This window comes from Oncorhynchus mykiss, chromosome 25 (genome assembly GCF_013265735.2).
Source record: "Oncorhynchus mykiss isolate Arlee chromosome 25, USDA_OmykA_1.1, whole genome shotgun sequence".
NCBI lineage: Eukaryota > Metazoa > Chordata > Actinopteri > Salmoniformes > Salmonidae > Oncorhynchus > Oncorhynchus mykiss.
Window position 1 is genome coordinate 41,930,330 of NC_048589.1, and position 20,970 is coordinate 41,951,299.

A 20,970-nucleotide genomic window follows, 5' to 3' on the forward strand; every position below is an offset into this window, starting at 1 on the left:
ACGGTGTGGGTCTACTGGGGTGACGGTGTGGGGTCTACTGGGGTGAAGGTGGGGGGTCTACTGGTGTGACGGTGTGGGTCTACTGGGGTGACGGTGTGGGTCTACTGGGGTGACGGTGTGGGGTCTACTGGGGTGACGGTGTGGGTCTACTGGGGTGACGGTGTGGGTCTACTGGGGTGACGTGTGGGTCTACTGGGGTGACGGTGTGGGCCTACTGGGGTGACGGTGTGTGGTGACGGTGTGGGTCTACTGGGGTGACGGTGTGGGTCTACTGGGGTGACGGTGTGGGGTCTACTGGGGTGACTGTGCAGGGTCTACTGGGGTGACGTGTGGGTCTACTGGGGTGACGGTGTGGGCCTACTGGGGTGACGGTGTGTGGTGACGGTGTGGGTCTACTGGGGTGACGGTGTGGGTCTACTGGGGTGACGGTGTGGGGTCTACTGGGGTGACTGTGCAGGGTCTACTGGGGTGACGGTGCGGATTGTCCGAAAACACATCACTAATATTATGCATGGAAATGAAAAGATTCTTTCTCCTGTGTAGAGTGTAGCACTCTGGCTGTAACTTTGGGTACAGATGGGATTTTTCAATGTAGTTCCTCAACAATTCCCTGTGTGGAATACTGTGTATGTTACCATGTTCATTCATGTGCAGGTCACCCAGGAGATTTCTGATCCCAGCAGAGTCTTCCGCCTCCTAGGATCTGACAGGTGGGTGGTGCTGGTCTTTAACTCATCACTCTTCTTCCTGTCCTCTCTTACCCGTCGTCTCTTACGTTTCCCCCCCCCCCTCTCTTTTGCTCTCCTTTTCTCTCATATCCATCTCTTATATCTCCCTCTCTCTCCCCCCTTTCTCTCATATCCATCTTCTCTCTCTCCCCCCTTTCTCTCATATCCATCTTATCTCTCTCTCCCCCCTTTCTCTCATATCCATCTTCTCTCTCTCCCCCCTTTCTCTCATATCCATCTTATCTCTCTCCCCCCTTTCTCTCATATCCATCTTATCTCCCTCTCCCCCCTTTCTCTCATATCCATCTTATCTCCCTCTCCCCCCTTTCTCTCATATCCATCTTCTCTCTCTCCCCCCTTTCTCTCATATCCATCTTATCTCCCTCTCCCCCCTTTCTCTCATATCCATCTTATCTCCCTCTCCCCCCTTTCTCTCATATCCATCTTATCTCCCTCTCCCCCCCTTTCTCTCATATCCATCTTATCTCTCTCTCCCCCCTTTCTCTCATATCCATCTTCTCTCTCTCCCCCATTTCTCTCATATCCATCTTCTCTCTCTCTCCCCCTTTCTCTCATATCCATCCTATCTCTCTCTCCCCCCTTTCTCTCATATCCATCTTATCTCCCTCTCCCCCCTTTCTCTCATATCCATATTCTCTATCTCCCCCCTTTCTCTCATATCCATCTTATCTCTCTCTCCCCCTTTCTCTCATATCCATCTTATCTCCCTCTCCCCCCCTTTCTCTCATATATCCCTCTCCCCCTTTCTCTCATATATCCCTCTCCTCCTTTCTCTCATATATCCCTCTCCTCCTTTCTCTCATATATCCCTCTCCTCCTTTCTCTCATATATCCCTCTCCTCCTTTCTCTCATATATCCCTCTCCTCCTTTCTCTCATATATCCCTCTCCTCCTTTCTCTCATATCTCCCTCTCCCCCTTTCTCTCATATATCCCTCTCCTCCTTTCTCTCATATATCCCTCTCCTCCTTTCTCTCATATATCCCTCTCCTCCTTTCTCTCATATATCCCTCTCCCCCTTCTCTCATATCCATTGCTTTTTTATCTCCCTTATTTTCTCTCATCTCTATATTCTCTCTCTACATTGTTTTTCCTCTCCTCCTCTTTAGTTAGATGAGGTAGTGTCCTTTGGACCTCTTAAGCCATAGAGGTCAGGGCTGGTAGCTAGCTGTTATCCCCAGTGTCCTTGCACAGGATCATTGTTCATTGCCTGGAAACCACCAAACATCCAACTCCTCTCTCTCTCTCTCCTGAGTCCTTCAGAGTCCTCTTCAGACCTCTCTACAGAGAGATTCCATCTCTTTCTCCCGGTTTGCTTCCATTCCTATGGCGAGGCAGGTGCCACAGATCAAATCAACAGTCTTTGATCATTCAGTATGATAAGATCCAGAGTGGGAAAAGTCATTGTAATCTCAACGTTATCAGAAGAGGCTTGAAAACCTCCACATATTATACATGTGAGTCACACATTACAACTTCAATGATCCACCCACTGGCTGGTTACACTATCCCATTCACAACCCAAGAATGCAGCAGAGTGGGCGCTGTGGCAGGAAAGTCCCTAGACCCCACACACTGTCAGACAGTGAGTGCAGCAATCAGTTCTCCTCAACTATAGAAACCACTAAATCTGGCTCAGACACAGGGCAGGAGCCCCCTGGAGGGCAGGAGCCCCCCTGGAGGGCAGGAGCCCCCTGGAGGGCAGGAGCCCCCCTGGAGGGCAGGAGCCCCCCTGGAGGGCAGGAGCCCCCTGGAGGGCAGGAGCCCAGCACCATTCCTATTCCCTGCAACAGCCTCTGCTCTACCAACCTGCATGTTTTATTCAGACTGGCACCTGGGCACTGCCACGCCAGCCTGGTTGGAGTGTCTCTCTGATCCTCTGTAATTCCATCAGATGGATCAGACGCTATGGTCTTGGACTGTGCCCTCTGTGGGCAGAGACACTCATCTCATCTGTCACTCTGCTGGAAGGATGCCACCTACCTCATCTCATCTGTCACCCTGACCGAAGGATGGCACCTACCTCATCTCATCTGTCACCCTGACCGAAGGATGGCACCTACCTCATCTCATCTGTCACCCTGACCGAAGGATGGCACCTACCTCATCTCATCTGTCACTCTGCTGGATGGATGGCACCTACCTCATCTCATCTGTCACCCTGACCAAAGGATGGCACCTACCTCATCTCATCTGTCACTCTGCTGGATGGATGGCACCTACCTCATCTCATCTGTCACTCTGCTGGATGGATGGCACCTACCTCATCTCATCTGTCACCCTGACCAAAGGATGGCACCTACCTCATCTCATCTGTCACTCTGCTGGATGGATGGCACCTACCTCATCTCATCTGTCACCCTGACCGAAGGATGGCACCTACCTCATCTCATCTGTCACTCTGCTGGATGGATGGCACCTACCTCATCTCATCTGTCACCCTGACCGAAGGATGGCACCTACCTCATCTCATCTGTCACCCTGACCGAAGGATGGCACCTACCTCATCTCTTCTGTCACTCTGCTGGATGGATGGCACCTACCTCATCTCATCTGTCACTCTGCTGGATGGATGCCACCTACCTCATCTCATCTGTCACGCTGACCGAAGGATGGCACCTACCTCATCTCATCTGTCACGCTGACCGAAGGATGGCACCTACCTCATCTCATCTGTCACGCTGACCGAAGGATGGCACCTACCTCATCTCATCTGTCACGCTGACCGAAGGATGGCACCTACCTCATCTCATCTGTCACTCTGCTGGAAGGATGCCACCTACCTCATCTCATCTGTCACTCTGCTGGATGGATGGCACCTACCTCATCTCATCTGTCACTCTGCTGGAAGGATGCCACCTACCTCATCTCATCTGTCACTCTGCTGGATGGATGGCACCTACCTCATCTCATCTGTCACCCTGACCGAAGGATGGCACCTACCTCATCTCATCTGTCACCCTGACCGAAGGATGGCACCTACCTCATCTCATCTGTCACTCTGCTGGAAGGATGGCACCTACCTCATCTCATCTGTCACCCTGACCGAAGGATGGCACCTACCTCATCTCATCTGTCACTCTGCTGGATGGATGGCACCTACCTATCTCATCTGTCACTCTGCTGGAAGGATGGCACCTACCTCATCTCATCTGTCACCCTGACCGAAGGATGGCACCTACCTCATCTCATCTGTCACTCTGCTGGAAGGATGGCACCTACCTCTACTCATCTGTCACTCTGCTGGAAGGATGGCACCTACCTCATCTCCTCTGTCACCCTGACCGAAGGATGGCACCTACCTCATCTCATCTGTCACTCTGCTGGAAGGATGGCACCTACCTCATCTCATCTGTCACTCTGCTGGAAGGATGGCACCTACCTCATCTCATCTGTCACTCTGCTGGAAGGATGGCACCTACCTCATCTCATCTGTCACGCTGCTGGAAGGATGGCACCTACCTCATCTCATCTGTCACTCTGCTGGATGGATGGCACCTACCTCATCTCATCTGTCACTCTGCTGGATGGATGGCACCTACCTCATCTCATCTGTCACCCTGACCAAAGGATGGCACCTACCTCATCTCATCTGTCACTCTGCTGGATGGATGGCACCTACCTATCTCATCTGCCACCCTGACCGAAGGATGGCACCTACCTCATCTCATCTGTCACCCTGACCGAAGGATGGCACCTACCTCTACTCATCTCATTTGTCACCCTGACCGAAGGATGGCACCAAATCTCATCTCATCTGTCACCCTGACCGAAGGATGGCACCTACCTCTACTCATCTAATCTGTCACCCTGACCGAAGGATGGCACCTACCTCATCTCATCTCATGATCTGTAGTGTCATATTAACTTAGTGCCATTTTAAAATGTAGCCAGTCCTCTTATCTTTCTGCCTGCTACTCTCTCTGACTCTATTCATTATATTCTATCAATTCTATTGTATAAATTGGACCTGGCTGGCAGCTATAACCTGCAGTGTTAATGTGTTACTGATGTGCTGCTGCTAACTGGCATCTCTCTCTGACAGGGTGGTGGTTCTGGAGAGCCGGCCCACTGACAACCCCACAGCCCTCAGCAACCTCTACATCCTGGCCGGACATGAAAACAGTTACTAGCCCTGACCCCAGCCCTGTCCCTGTTACTGAGAACAGTTACTAGCCCTGACCCCAGCCCTGTCCCTGAGAACAGTTACTAGCCCTGACCCCAGCCCTGTCCCTGTTACTGAGAACAGTTACTAGCCCTGACCCCAGCCCTGTTACTGAGAACAGTTACTAGCCTTGATCCCAGCCCTGTTACTGAGAACAGTTACTAGCCCTGACCCCAGCCCTGTCCCTGAGAACAGTTACTAGCCCTGACCCCAGCCCTGTCCCTGTTACTGAGAACAGTTACTAGCCCTGACCCCAGCCCCTGTTACTGAGAACAGTTATTAGCCCTGACCCCAGCCCTGTCCCTGTTACTGAGAACAGTTACTAGCCCTGACCCCAGCCCCTGTTACTGAGAACAGTTGCTAAAGCTGTCTGGCCCAAAGACCGGTAGCCCTGTCTGGCTCAGCCTCTCTGATCACCAATAACCCTTCACTCAGCCTCTCTGATCACCAATAACCCTTCACTCAGCCTCTCTGATCACCAGTAACCCTTCACTCAGCCTCTCTGATCACCAGTAACCATTCACTCAGCCTCTCTGATCACCAGTAACCCTTCACTCAGCCTCTCTGATCACCAGTAACCATTCACTCAGCCTCTCTGATCACCAGTAACCCTTCACTCAGCCTCTCTGATCACCAGTAACCCTTCACTCAGCCTCTCTGATCACCAGTAACCCTTCACTCAGCCTCTCTGATCACCAGTAACCCTTCACTCAGCCTCTCTGATCACCAGTAACCATTCACTCAGCCTCTCTGATCACCAGTAACCCTTCACTCAGCCTCTCTGATCACCAGTAACCCTTCACTCAGCCTCTCTGATCACCAGTAACCCTTCACTCAGCCTCTCTGATCACCAGTAACCCTTCACTCAGCCTCTCTGATCACCAGTAACCCTTCACTCAGCCTCTGTCCAGTGAAACAAACAACGAGGGTTGTTATAGTGAACTACTTTCGACAGCCCCGTTCACCCTCTCCAGCCCCGTTCACCTTCTCCAGCCCCGTTCACCACTGCTCTTTTCTAGCCCCATTCACCTTCTCCAGCCCCGTTCACCCACTCAGCCCCATTCATCACCGCTCTTTTCTAGCCCCGTTCACCCACTCAGCCCCATTCATCACCGCTCTTTTCTAGCCCCGTTCACCGCTGCTCTTTTCTAGCCCCATTCACCCTCTCCAGCCCTGTTCACCCACTCCAGCCCCGTTCACCACCTCTCTTTTCTAGCCCTGTTCACCCACTCCAGCCCCGTTCACCACCGCTCTTCTCCAGCCCCGTTCACCACCGCTCTTTTCTAGCCCCGTTCACCTTCTCCAGCCCCGTTCACCACCGCTCTTTTCTAGCCCCGTTCACCTTCTCCAGCCCCGTTCACCACCTCTCTTCTCCAGCCCCGTTCACCTCCTTCTCCAGCCCCGTTCACCACCTCTCCAGCCCCGTTCACCTCCTCTCTTCTCCAGCCCCGTTCACCACCTCTCTCCTCCAGCCCCGTTCACCACCTCTCCAGCCCTGAGTCCTCTACTCAGAATGGGCTAAAAACTGATCGACTGGACTGGTGGAGCAGAATGTAGGCAGGAAAGGTTCAGACCAATGGACAGTCTTACTCTGGAGCCTCCACTTCTTCTCTCAACCTGTTACATATCAGCTGAAATACTGCAATATGACAAGACAATATCTAGAGGTGTTACTGAAAACGACTACTATAATAATTCAGATATTTAGGTCTGGTAGCAAATGGGAGTGTTGTATCTTTTTTGTCACAGGTCTGGTTGCCGATTAGCTCTGGTCTAGGACGATAGTGTGGCTTGCTAACTCTGTGCCTTGAACAGTTGGTTGAGTTACAGGCTCTAGTTTAACTAATTATAGAATGGTTCCCAAAGAAAATCATTTCAACTTTATTTATTAATCTCGAAGCAATATTCGGGTATGTTGGATTTACTAGCCGTGAGAGAGAGTTCAGTTTTGATGTTATTTTCAATACACTTGAGGTGTTGTCGTTTCATCCAAACGTTTTGACAGTTGGTCAATCTGCCTTGCATCGTTGAGTTTTTTTTAAATATTTTTTTTATTTACTTCATAGACATCTGATGTCATCTACGTCCCAAATGGAACACTTCCCTGGGGCTCTGGTCAAATCCTATCTATGGTTAGGAGGTCATCACAACTAATGTCTTGGTTACAGTCAAGGGATTCCATGTCAGGAATGGCTACGGTTTCATCACCCATGAAACCCACCAGGTTATAAAGGAAATTTAACCCAAGGATGACTGCCAGATTTAAAGGTTTATAAAGGGGTTTTACATGGCATGATGTCACTGTCAGACTGATGTAAATGGCAGACACATTATAAAACCTTTTAGGGTGAAACGAGATAAAGGTTGACATTAAAGTTGAAAATAAGAGAACTTTGAAAGTGTGAACTGTCCCCTTTAAGTAGAGAGAGATAGGGTGAACTGTCCCCTTTAAGTAGAGAGAGAGAGGGTGAACTGTCCCCTTTAAGCAGAGAGAGAGAGGGTGAACTGTCCCCTTTAAGCAGAGAGAGAGAGGGTGAACTGTCCCCTTTAAGCAGAGAGAGAGAGGGTGAACTGTCCCCTTTAAGCAGAGAGAGAGAGGGTGAACTGTCCCCTTTAAGCAGAGAGAGAGAGGGTGAACTGTCCCCTTTAAGCAGAGAGAGAGAGGGTGAACTGTCCCCTTTAAGCAGAGAGAGAGAGGGTGAACTGTCCCCTTTAAGCAGAGAGAGAGAGGGTGAACTGTCCCCTTTAAGCAGAGAGAGAGAGAGGGTGAACTGTCCCCTTTAAGCAGAGAGAGAGAGAGAGGGTGAACTGTCCCCTTTAAGCAGAGAGAGAGAGAGGGTGAACTGTCCCCTTTAAGCAGAGAGAGAGAGGGTGAACTGTCCCCTTTAAGCAGAGAGAGAGACTGTTGCTGTAGTCATGCTGACAGTGGGATCCAGCTCAGCCAGGCCAGGGATGACCTTCGCCTGGGTGCCGGTCGGTTTTTGCTCTCTTGCCAACTCTTAATGAGATTGTCATGCAATGGAGTTGGCAAGAGAGCAGAAACAGACTGGCATCCAGGCTAAGCTGAACTACCTTCCTATCCAGAGTTTGTCTGAAATGGCACCCTATTCCCTATATAGTGCACGGTCCCTGGTCAAAAAGTAGTGCACTAAATAGGGAATAGGGTGCCATTTGGTCACACTCATATTGCTCTCTCTCTCCCGATTGGTTGCATTTTAGAAAGTAGACTATAATGTAAAATGTAGTTTTTTTTTTTTTTCCTTCATTTGTTTTGTTGTATTCAATATTTGCACCATGTTAGCACTTTTGTACATTTTCTGTTTTTTATTTAAATGACAGAAAAGGGAAACGCTTTAGTTTGTGACATTATTGGCATTCCCTTTGCAAAACTTTTAATGTATGCAGTTTTTGTAATAAACAAAGCAATTGTTAACAATATACACTTGCTGTCATTCTACTTATTATTATTGTTATTTTTATTTTTTGTTGTATTAATTTAACCTTCATTCAACTAGGCAAGTCAGTTAAGAACAAGTTCTTATTTAGAATGACGGCCAAACCCGGATGACACTGGGGCCAATTGTGCGTCGCCCTATGGGCCTGCCAATCACAGCCAGATGTTGATACACGACCAGAATACGTAGGCTATACCCTGCTGTGTACTGGCCTGGTCCCAGATCTGTTTGGCATGAATGATAATGACCATGGAAGTTAGCAAAAAAAACAGATCTGGGACCAGGGCAGACTAGTTGTATGGAAAGAACTGGTACAGTATTGATTAGGTCATGTTAAAGTCAGTTACTTATTTACAAAGTTATTAGGTGAGAGAAGAGATTATATTATACGGAACACAAATATCACCTATAAAAGCAACATGTCAAGTGAGAACGTGATTAAAACAGCATGATCATTACACAGGTGCACCTTGTGCTGAGGACAATTTAAAAGGCCACTCTCAAATGTGAATTTTCTCGTCACACAATGCCACAGATGTCTCCGCAAGTTTTGAGGAAGTGTGAAATTGGCATGCTGACTGCAGGAATGTCCACCAGAGATGTTGCATGTTCATTTCTCTACCATAAACCATAACCTGCCTCCAACGTTGTTTTAGAGAATTTGGCAGTACGTCCAACCGGCCTCGACCACGCCAGCCCAGGACCTCCGCATCCGGCTTCTTCACCTGCAGGATCATCAGAGGGTGGATGGGTGTGGTGCTGAGGACTATTTCTGTCCATTATAAAGCCCTCTTTGTGGGGAAAAACTCATTCTGATTGGCTGGGCCTTGCTCCCCAGTGGGTGGTCCCTCCCAGTTCCACCCTTGCTGCCCACCCTCCCAGTTCCACCCTTGACTGCAGTCATGTGAAATCCATAGATTAGGTCCTACTGAATTTATTTCAATTGATTGATTTTCCTTATATGAACTGTAACTCAATAAAATCTTTGAAATTGTTGCATGTTGCTTTTATATTTTTATTCAGTAATATATCTGTTTACATGTTTTGTATGATTATTTTTGGCTATGTTGAATTTGTATGCAAGGTCACTGTATGTCCACGTGTGGGGGGGGGGGGGGGGTTGGGGTTCTGCCAGTATACTACCCAAACTGCGCAACGATAGAAGTTGGCTCAGTGAAATCATGTAGGCCTATGATATTTTTATTTCACCAGGTAGGACCTGTGACCTGGCCAAGATAAACGCATAGCAATTCGACACAACACAGAGTTACACATGGAGTAAACAAAACATACAGTCAATAATACAATAATACAGTAGAACAAAAGAAAACAAGTCTATATACAGTGAGTGGAAATGAGGTAAGTTAAAGGAAATAAATAGGCCAGGTTGGCGAAGTAATTATAATATAGCAATTAAACACTGGAATGGTAGATCGGCAGAAGATGAATGTGCAATTATATTATTAGTCATTGTTCAAACGTGGCCATAACATTCGCTTGAATTCCTGGAGTGCCCCGTTATTGTGAAGGAGACTGAGTTGGCAAAGAGTGTCCAGCGTGTCTCCTATCTGGAGGCGGTGAGAAGTTTGGAAAGAGCGAGTGGCGGGGAAGAAACAATGGTAGTAGAGGCCACAGTGAATGTTTCTCATCAAACCGAGGGATAGTGACATGCTACATGTTAAAAATGTGGACCATGTATTGCAATGGTCATAAAACTGTACAGTAGAAGCGGTGAACGCCTCGATCAAACCGACAGTGTCATTGCGCGAAAATGAAACGCAGCAGCATCTGGATATGTACGCAACATTCAACGTTCAACATTCACCTGCTACCGTTTCTGTCAAGCCGCCTTAATTTAGCCTACAGTTTGACGCATACAGTCCATACATCTAATGTCCACACCTCCAGGGTTGGGGAGTAACGGATTATATGTAAGGGATTACAACAACAAAAAACGATAACTAATCCGTTACCAGCCAAAAATATATATTGTAATCAGATTACAGGCACTTTTGAAAAACTAGATGATTACTTTGAAATTTAGAAAGGATGTTTGCGAAAAAAATATCTTTGATACTTCTCTGTTTTCTTAATGACATTCAAATCAGCATTGAAAAGAAGGCACACGTTTGTTCCACCTGAGCGAGTTCGACCACAAATCAGAGACCACTATGATGTCAGAGACCACTGTGATGTCAGAGGCCGCTGTGATGTCAGAGACCACTATGATGTCAGAGACCAATGTGATGTCAGAGACCACTATGATGTCAGAGACCACTGTGATGACACACTAAATGTGTTTGATGGATCGCGGGAAAATAGCAGGAATTTGCTTTTGTAGGCTACAGTCCAATCTATGTCTTCCAATGGTGTGACTGCTGTCGGCATCCAAAGATTGTCCAATTTGAATAAATGCTTGGAGGTAAGGATAACAGCAGTGGTTTAGTCTATGACGATACGGATATAACCTATGATTGATTTCTCCATAGCACATTGATGTGAATCACACTGGTGCTCTCTCATTTAGCTATTTGCGCAGGTTGTGGATGGCTGTTCACAAATCTAAATGTGTATTTGAATGGTTGAATTCAAGAAGTTTAAGCTGCCTATCAATCATTGTTTTTTAAACCAGTGGACAGCCAGTGAAAGATGTGCTCTAGTGTGGATCCCAGCCTATAGAATAACAGCTGCACAGTGTGGATCCCAACCTATAGAAAAACAGCTGCATAGTGTGGATCCCAGCCTATGGAATAACAGCTGTATAGTGTGGATCCCAGCCTATAGAAAAACAGCTGCATAGTGTGGATCCCAGCCTATAGAATAACAGCTGCATAGTGTGGATCCCAGCCTATGGAATAACAGCTGCATATTGTGGATCCCAGCCAATGGAATAACAGCTGCATAGTGTGGATCCCAGCCTATAGAAAAACAGCTACATAGTGTGGATCCCAGCCTATAGAATAACAGCTGCATAGTGTGGATCCCAGCCTATAGAATAACAGCTGTATAGTGTGGATCCCAGCCTATGGAATAACAGCTGCATAGTGTGGATCCCAGCCTATGGAATAACAGCTGCATAGTGTGGATCCCAGCCTATAGAATAACAGCTGTATAGTGTGGATCCCAGCCTATGGAATAACAGCTGCATAGTGTGGATCCCAGCCTATAGAATAACAGCTACATTGTGTGGATCCCAGCCTATAGAATAACAGCTGCATAGTGAGGGTCCCAGCCCATGGAATAACAGCTGCATAGTGTGGATCCCAGCCTATGGAATAAAAGTGGGGCTTTTTATTGCTCAATCTAATTCATGTTGATCAATAACAAATAAATAAATCCATAGGCATAATGGACACATGCTCAAACTAGCACACTTGCTACATCCATTTTTTTCCAATCTGTAGTTTCTACATCCATTTTGGGATTTATAAATTATATATACAGTGGGGCAAAAAAGTATTTAGTCATCCACCAATTGTGCAAGTTCTCCCACTTAAAAAGATGAGAGAGGCCTGTAATTTTCATCATAGGTACACTTCAACTATGACAGACAAAATGAAGAAAAAAATCCAGAAAATCACATTGTAGGATTTTTAATTTATTTATTTGCAAATGATGGTGGAAAATAAGTATTTGGTCAATAACAAAAGTTTATCTCAATACTTTGTTATATACCCTTTGTTGGCAATGACAGAGGTCAAACGTTTTCTGTAAGTCTTCACAAGGTTTTCACACACTGTTGCTGGTATTTTGGCCCATTCCTCCATGCAGATCTCCTCTAGAGCAGTGATGTTTTGGGGCTGTTGCTGGGCAACATGGACTTTCAACTCCCTCCAAAGATTTTCTATGGGGTTGAGATCTGGAGACTGGCTAGGCCACTCCAAGACCTTGAAATGCTTCTTACGAAGCCACTCCTTCGTTGCCCTACAATTTTGTTTCTGGTGTCCTTTGACAGCTCTTTGGTCTTGGCCATAGTGGAGTTTGGAGTGTGACTGTTTGAGGTTGTGGACAGGTGTCTTTTATACTGATAACAAGTTCAAACAGGTGCCATTAATACAGGTAACGAGTGGAGAACAGAGCCTCTTAAAGAAGAAGTTACAGGTATGTGAGAGACAGAAATCTTGCTTGTTTGTAGGTGACCAAATACTTATTTTCCACCATAATATGCAAATAAATTCATTAAAAGTCCTACAATGTGATTTTCTGGATTTCTGGATTCTAATTTTGTCTGTCATGATGAACATTACAGGCCTCTCTCATCTTTTTAAGTGGGAGAACTTGCACAATTGGTGGCTGACTAAATACTTTTTTGCCCCATTGTATTATGTTAGGTACTAGACCCTCCGTAGTCTTTCTCTCCAGGGTAATCTGTATTGTAATGTTGGTGTCTGTCTCTACAGTAGTATGTAATGCTGGTGTCTGTCTCTACAGTAGTATGTAACGCTGGTGTCTGTCTCTACAGTAGTATGTAATGTTGGTGTCTGTCTCTACAGTAGTATGTAATGCTGGTGTCTGTCTCCTTAGTAGCATGTAATCTTGGTGTCTGTCTCTACAGTAGTATTGTAATGTTGGTGTCTGTCTCTACAGTAGTATGTAATGTTGGTGTCTGTCTCTACAGTAGTATGTAATGCTGGTGTCTGTCTCTACAGTAATATTGTAATGCTGGTGTCTGTCTCTACAGTAGTATGTAATGTTGGTGTCTGTCTCTACAGTAGTATGTAATGTTGGTGTCTGTCTCTACAGTAGTATGTAATGTTGGTGTCTGTCTCTACAGTAGTATGTAATGTTGGTGTCTCTACAGTAATATGTAATGTTGGTGTCTGTCTCTACAGTAGTATGTAATGTTGGTGTCTGTCTCTACAGTAGTATGTAATGTTGGTGTCTCTACAGTAATATGTAATGTTGGTGTCTGTCTCTACAGTAGTATGTAATGTTGGTGTCTGTCTCTACAGTAGTATGTAATGTTGGTGTCTGTCTCTACAGTAGTATGTAATGTTGGTGTCTGTCTCTACAGTAGTATGTAATGTTGGTGTCTGTCTCTACAGTAATATGTAATGTTGGTGTCTGTCTCTACAGTAGTATGTAATGCTGGTGTCTGTCTCTACAGTAGTATGTAATGCTGGTGTCTGTCTCTACCGTAGTATGTAATGTTGGTGTCTGTCTCTACAGACAGACACCAACAAATTATGTGAATTTAAAACAAATTATGTGAATTAGCCTATCAGAAGCTTCAGAAGCATGATTTTCTGAAATGTTCCAAGCTGTTTAAAGGCACAGTCAACTTAGTGTATGTAAACTTCTGACCCACTGGAATTGTCATACAGTGAATTATAAGTGAAATAATCGGTATGTAAACAATTGCTGGAAAAAGTAGATGTCCTAACCGACTTGCCAAAACTATAGTTTGTTATCAAGACATTTGTGGAGTGGTTGAAAAACTAGTTTTAATGACTCCAAACTAAGTGTATGTAAACTTCTGACTTCAACTGTATATACTGTATTTTCTACCGTCTATTGCATCTTGCCGCACGGCCATTGCGCATCCATATATTTATATGTACATATTCTTATTCCATCGCCTTACATTGTGTGTGTATAAGGTAGTGAATTTGTTAGATTACTTGTTAGATATTACCAGAAGCATTTCGCTACACTCAGATGAACATCTGCTAACCATGTGTATGTGACCAATAACATGTTATTTGATTTGAGTTTTAGAGTTATGGTCAGGCAAAACAATTTGGCTAATCTGTACTTCCATATTTCCAATTCTTGAAGATCAAGGGGTATGCCATTTATTGGAATTACTTGAATTCTGGTATTTATTTTTATTTGACCTTTATCTAACTAGGCAGGTCAGTTAAGAACATATTCTTATTTTCAATGACGGCCTAGGAACAGTGGGTTAACCTGCCTTGTTCAGGGGCAGAACGACAGATTTGCAACCTTTCGGTTACTAGTCCAACGCTCTAACCACTAGGCTACACTACCGCCTACACTGCTGAATACTTAAGTTTTTAATGTAAAGTTATAATTTAAGCGTATTATTATATATGTAGTAGAAAGCAATGGGTTAGAAGAAGCCTACATAACCAACCCATAAAGTTAAAATGAACATCCATATATGACCAGCTATGTAAACTTTAACATTGATTTATCCTGCAATAGATGTCATTCAATTGGACATGTTCGTCTTCTTCTAATGCCGCTTAAGGTGAAAGTAACCTAAAAGTAAATGAATGTAATCAGATTACGTTACTGAGTCTGGGGTAATCCAAAGGTTACTTTACTCATTACAATTGTGGACCGGTAACTAGTAACCGATTACATTTAGAAAGTAACCTACCCAACTCAGCGCACCACATAGAATACTCTGCGACGCAACGCTGCAAGGCAAACCGCAGCGTAAATGAAAGTACTTCTGGTGTACCTAAATGCAAAAAACACTGTCGGTGTGATCGAGGGGATAAGATAAATGCAATCGTTATGAACACAGATGAACGTTTTTGGGGGTCTTCGTGATTTCACAGCCGAGGCCGTGCAAGAAATCATGTCAAGTGAATGTTCCGCCATCACAGGCCCCTGAGCCTGTGTACAGATGTGTTTTGGAGTGGACAGTGATTGAAGCAGTGGGATTGGTTTTGTTTATTTGATGTGTTTAATTTTGAATGATGCCGTTTCCCGCAATGTATTTTTTTATTCTATACCCCGTCCAACTGGTGGCGATAATGCACCATTAACATTCGATGCCAACCGCTGTTAAACCCCATCGAAGAAGTATACATTTTGAATATGTTCCCAATGGAGTGGAACAAATGTAGATTTAGGAAGGCAAAAAATCTGAGACAGTCATTGATTTTTTATAAGCTATTCAAACTGTAAATTTGACTTTAATAACCTAGGTATCCTATTTCTTTTGATCGAAGCCCCATAAGATGAGGTGCAAACTTGTGGTCCCACACTTTCACTGGACAAAAGAGGCGATACCTCCCTGTGCTTTTACGCAAACGCACTAACTGTCTACGCAGGACGCCAAGTGAAGGGCCGAGATTCAACGATTACCACACATCAACAAGCGCTTCTTGTATCGCTGGACACTGGCTAAACATGCATCGGACTATTCAAGTGGGATTGTTCTGCGTCTGCGAGAATAACCAACGCGTGAAAAATGACGGGTTATAAACTAACAAGAAGTCTCTCATCTTTGGAATTGAATGAAGAGTCTTGTGCCACAACGCAACTCGAAGTGCACCACCAAGGCCATGATAGAGGCAGCTTTTTACATACAGATGTGTTGTCAGTCTCTAGCTACCGTAATAATAGCTATCAAACTTTAAAAAAAGTTACAATAGTCATACTAGCTATACGTTTAGTCATGACATCTAACTGAAATATGTAGCTAGCTGGCTAGCTATATGTTTATTTTTGGTAGCTAGCTAGCTCAGATAGCATAGAGCTAGCCAGTTAGCGTAGCTAGCTGACGAACTTGTTTTTTAAATAGCGCTCGAGCTAGCTAACGGTAGCTAATCAGCTAGCTCAGATAGCCAGTTGGCGTAGCTAGCTGACGAACTTGTTTTTTTAAATAGCTTGTTTTAACTAACTCGAGCTAGCTAACGGTAGCTAATCAGCTAGCTCAGAGAGCATAGAGCTAGCTAACGGTAGCTAATCAGCTAGTTCAGATAGCATAGAGCTAGCTAACGGTAGCTAATCAGCTAGCTCAGATAGCATCCTGGCTAGTAAATGAGACCATTTAACGGTTGGAGTTGCTAGCCAGTTAGCGAACTACAGTAACACTTTCTTGTGTCAAATCTGACAACCACTTTCTAGCTAACTAATGTTAGCCTGTAGGCTTTTCACTTAACTGTGTTAACTTACCAATAACGTTAGCTAACGGTAATATATATATATATATATATATATACATTTTTTTGTTTGTTTTTAATTTCTAAATAGTTAACATTACCTTACTCGACTAGGTGTATGGTGTAGCTAGCTAGCTGACTTTTCCACCGTGCCTGGACTGACCGACCCCCACCAGGACAAGCCGGGGCCGATGCTGACGGTCCGGATCACGGCAACGTAAGGAGCCATGCAGCCGCAGCAAATATACGACTTTTCAAGTGACGAGAACAGTCACAAATGGCGAGGCCTCTTCGTGCAAGCGTTGCGAAAGGTAAAACTATTTTTTCTTAATCAACTTTAACTATCAACACATCTCAAACGTGGTTGTTTATTGGCGAGGTGATGGAGTAGCTACTGACTTATCTTTATTTTGATTTATGCTCCCAAAATGCACACTGTGAAATATACTGCAGGCCAACAATATACAACTTGCAACTTGGCTCAGAGTCAGTGTCAACATGTTGCATGCAGAATCCGGTGTGTGTTCATTACTCCTATTCTGTTGTAAAACTTTTTGCAACAAACCGTTTACTCCAAACGGAAAAATATTTAACGAAAACGAGAGTTTCTATTGGACAAATTCGGGTAGTTCCTCCCCGTTTCGTTTGCTCTGTTTGCTTCCGTTTGTTTTAAAGGTAAACGTAATGAACCTAGCCCTGATATTGGTACCTCCCTTGTTATCAACAAGATCATGTTTTCCTCTCTTGTTTTGGAACACATCGCCCTCAATACAGATGCAGGCCTAAAAGTGAAAACGAGAGAGCACCTCTAGCCCTAGTTGAGATCAGAGCCAAACAGAAATGAGGGATGGCTCCTTGACACTCAGTTACTACCACGCATTTGCCTTGTGGAAAATGTTGTCACAAACCATATATCTATACCTTAGCCCATAACAATATGCATTAGCTACAATATGCATTACTTGGCAAAAGCAGCACAGAGGCCAAGTTTTTTTTGTCTTGTGTTTCTGAAGTCAAAGGTTTGGCTCAAATTGATTCTTTCCACTGTCTTGTTTTGAGGTAGTATCTCTCTACGTGACTAGCAGCATATTACTGTCAACACATTGCTTAGCGATTGACATGACAGTTTAATTAATCACTGATGTGACTAGGCTATTGGTTTGCCAAACCTCCTACAGTAGTAACCAACCAGGTCCACTGTAGAGATCAAGCCAAAGCAGCCAATGCACTTTCAGGTTTAGCCTAGCTCAAATCCCCCCCCCCCCCCTCCCCCCTCCCAATTCCAATCCAATAAGACACAGCCAAACTGTCAGTACACTTCATATTTTGGCGGCCATTTTTATTCATGTCTTCATCATATTTTAGTCCATGGCAGGACTCTCCACGCCTATAGGTTTTCGTTCCAACCCCAGGTGTAACTAACCTGGTTCAGCTTATTAATCAGGTGTGCTATATTAGGGTTGGCGTACATCTACAGGAGGGTATCTCTCCAGGAACAGGGTTGTAGAGCCCTGGTTTAAACCTACAGGAGGGTAGCTCTCCAGGAACAGGGTTGGAGAGCCCTGGTGTAAACCTACAGGAGGGTATCTCTCCAGGAACAGGGTTGGAGAGCCCTGGTGTAAACCTACAGGAGGGTATCTCTCCAGGAACAGGGTTGGAGAGTACTGGTGTAAACCTACAGGAGGGTATCTCTCCAGGAACAGGGTTGGAGAGCCCTGGTGTAAAACCTACAGGAGGGTATCTCTCCAGGAACAGGGTTGGAGAGCCCTGGTGTAAACCTACAGGAGGGTATCTCTCCAGGAACAGGGTTGGAGAGCCCTGGTCCAGGGTATTTATCTGGTCCTGACCGAGCTGCAGCTGTCGCGGAGTAGAGTAGTGGGTTTCCCCTTCTCTAAATAGACAACTTGATTTTCACAAACCCAATTGAAGCTTACGAGGCAAACAATTTTAGCCAAGAGGACGTGTGCAGTCTGTATCCCTGTGGCCGATGTATCTCTTTCACGATATCGCTCGCACTTCTTTTCGGTCTCTGTTCCCAGGTCTCTGTCTGTCACTGGGTTGAGCTGGTTTCTCTCTGGTTTAAACCTGTGACCCATACGGACTTGTATACCGGCTGAGTAAACCACATGCTCTCTGTCGTGTTTTAAACTTATATCTCACTTGCCAATTTATTAGGTTCACCCTTCTAGTACTTGTCTGTATGTGTGTGCCTGCCTGCCTGTCTGTGTGTGCCTGTCTGTGTGTGTGCCTGCCTGTTTGCCTGCCTGCCTGCCTGCCTGTCTGTGTGTGTGCCTGCCTGTTTGCCTGCCTGTCTGTGTGTGTGCCTGCCTGTCTGTGTGCCTGCCACAGCTACATATCTGACCATGTATAGAGGCTCATGGCCCTGATGTGACTTTTGTGTTTTGAGTCACTTCTGATTTGAGAGGGACATGGGGGACATGTCTAGACTGAAGTGGTACCGCTTTGTCCTTGTCAGCAGCGCATGTTAGATTCCTGTAACAGTTTTGTAACAGTTGCTGTCGATGCTAATCATCCGATTGGTTAACCAACTGCTTCTGATTGTAAAGCTGATACGTTCGACAAGGAAATGAGCCAATACAACTGCACCATCCTTTTTCCACAAAGCTGTGTGTGAATGATCTCGGGGAGGGTGTGAATCTGGCTGGTGTTTGTTAAGACACCAAACAGAAGAAAAATGAACTCAAAACAGGAAAAGACTACAAAAAAGCTCTTATTGGTTGCAAAATGTTTAAAATAAGCGATTTCTGTTGCATGCCCTAATGAACCGGACCCTCCCAGGTGAAGAAATGTGGTGGGTGAAGTTTTGGTGTTTGTTTCACTGTCCTGCGTGGATACCTGTCACACACACACAGAGAGAGAGAGGGGGAGACTGACTGACATAGTCAAAACCATAACAAACCTCTCCTAACTGTGACTCACTCTCTATCTTTAACAGCTGTCCTGAGGGGCTTCACTGACTGGGCAGGAAGAGGAAATAGTTTTAAGGCACCTGCATGCTTGCTGTTGGAAACAGTTGGTGCATATATTATGACAATGTTTTGGTCTTCGACAAGGGTTTTTTCGGCTGTTCGTGCACACGTTTTTTTTCTTTCTTGAGGCAAGCCAATGTTCCTAGCTGAAGTCTATACCCCTTCATCTGTGATTGGTCAACAGTAGGGCATCTGTGATTGGTCAACAGTAGGGCTTAGTGATGCTTCGATATGACATTTTTGGCTGATACCGATATTCAATATTTTCCTTGCTAAAAAAAAACAGTAACCGATATTTAAAATTTGAGCGGCCTTTTTAAGCATTCTAGTACAGTTATATAGTTACACACACACGGACGCAGCAGTCTAAGGCACTGCATCTCAGTGCAAGAGGCGTCACTACAGTCCCTGGTTCGAATCCAGGCTGTATCGAATCCGACCGTGTTTGGGAGTCCCATAGGGCGGCATACAATTGGGCCAGCGTCGTCCGGGGTAGGCCGTCATTGTAAATAATCTCAACTGACTTGCCTAGTTAAGGTTACACACACACACCACACGGACCAAAAAGTTATTTTGTTGGCATTTCCGTATGTCCCCATTACCAGTAAAACATCTTCAAAACCTCTTTCTTTCACTTTCTTGCTGTGCTGTTTCGTTGCTCAGTTATTTCATTCTCAACCAGAATTTCATCATACATGTCAAGCTGTGAAGTTTCAGCTCTGTCTATCCGTGGCCTCTTCCTCGGTGCGCACTGTCACTGTGTCCGTTTCCATGTTGTCCAGCTGTGTGTAACATTTCACGTAAACCCTGTTTCTTGTCTGCATCGATGTTGCGGTCCTTGTACATAGCATCGAGCATGGTGGTGACACAGTAAAAAGAGTGCCACCAAATCGCTTGTTCACAGCCTGTGTCGGCAGTTTTGTTGAGCGGGTGTTTCAATTAGAGGTCGACCGATTATGATTTTTCAACGCCGATACCGATTTATTGGAGGACCAGAAAAAGCCGATACCGATTAATCGGCCGATTTTTAAAATATATTTTTTTTAATTTTATTTATTATTTTATTTATTTGTAATAATGACAATTACAACAATACTGAATGAAGACTTTTAACTTAATAAAATACATAAATAAATTCAATTTAGCCTCATGAATAATGAAACCTGTTCAATTTGGTTTAAATAATGCAAAAACAAAGTGTTGGAGAAGAAAGTAAAAGTGCAATATGTGCTATGTAAGAAAGCTAACGTTTAAGTTCCTTGCTCAGAACATGAGAACATATGAAAGCTGGTGGTTCCTTTTAACATGAGTCTTCAATATTCCCAGGTAAGAAGTTTTAGGTTGTAGTTATTATAGGACTATTTCCCTCTATACCATTTGTATTTCATTAACCTTTGACTATTGGATGTTCTTATAGGCACTTTAGTAATGCCAGTGTAACAGTATAGCTTCCGTCCCTCTCCTCGCTCCTACCTGGGCTCGAACCAGGAACACATCAACAACAGCCACACTCGAAGCAGCGTTACCCATGCAGAGCAAAGGAAACAACCACAGGCTCAGAGCGAGTGACATTTGAAACGCTATTAGCGCACGCTAACTAGCCAGCCATTTCACTTCGGTTACACCAGCCTCATCTCGGGAGTTGATAGGCTTGGAGTCATAAACAGCGCAATGCTTGACGCACAACGAAGAGCTGCTGACAAAACGCACGAAACGCACGTGCTGTTTGAATGAATGTTTACGCGCCTGC

At 45.1% G+C, this 20,970-nt stretch overlaps 2 protein-coding genes across 10 annotated transcripts in view; both read left to right on the top strand.

Annotated features, from left to right (window-relative positions):
- Positions 1-7,450, top strand: part of LOC110504274 (mitogen-activated protein kinase kinase kinase kinase 5) — a 156,509-nt gene extending 149,059 nt beyond the window's left edge. For 6 of the 7 annotated variants that reach the window (XM_036962933.1, XM_036962932.1, XM_036962935.1 and 3 more), the window contains 2 exons: positions 655-710; positions 4,794-7,450. In XM_036962933.1, coding sequence (XP_036818828.1) covers positions 655-710; positions 4,794-4,881 — 144 coding nt within the window. In that variant the 3' untranslated portion in view covers positions 4,882-7,450. The remainder of the gene's footprint in view (positions 1-654; positions 711-4,793) is intronic. The other variant, XM_036962934.1, reaches the window with a different exon arrangement.
- Positions 7,451-15,169: 7,719 nt separating this feature from the next.
- LOC110498275 (son of sevenless homolog 2) overlaps positions 15,170-20,970 on the top strand; it is a 74,655-nt gene continuing 68,854 nt past the window's right edge. The window contains exons 1-2 of one of the 3 annotated variants that reach the window (XM_036963139.1): positions 15,170-15,681; positions 16,345-16,541. In XM_036963139.1, coding sequence (XP_036819034.1) covers positions 16,458-16,541 — 84 coding nt within the window. In that variant the 5' untranslated portion in view covers positions 15,170-15,681; positions 16,345-16,457. Of the gene's footprint in view, positions 16,542-20,970 lie in introns of all 3 variants that reach the window. The other 2 variants (XM_036963138.1, XM_036963140.1) reach the window with 2 other exon arrangements.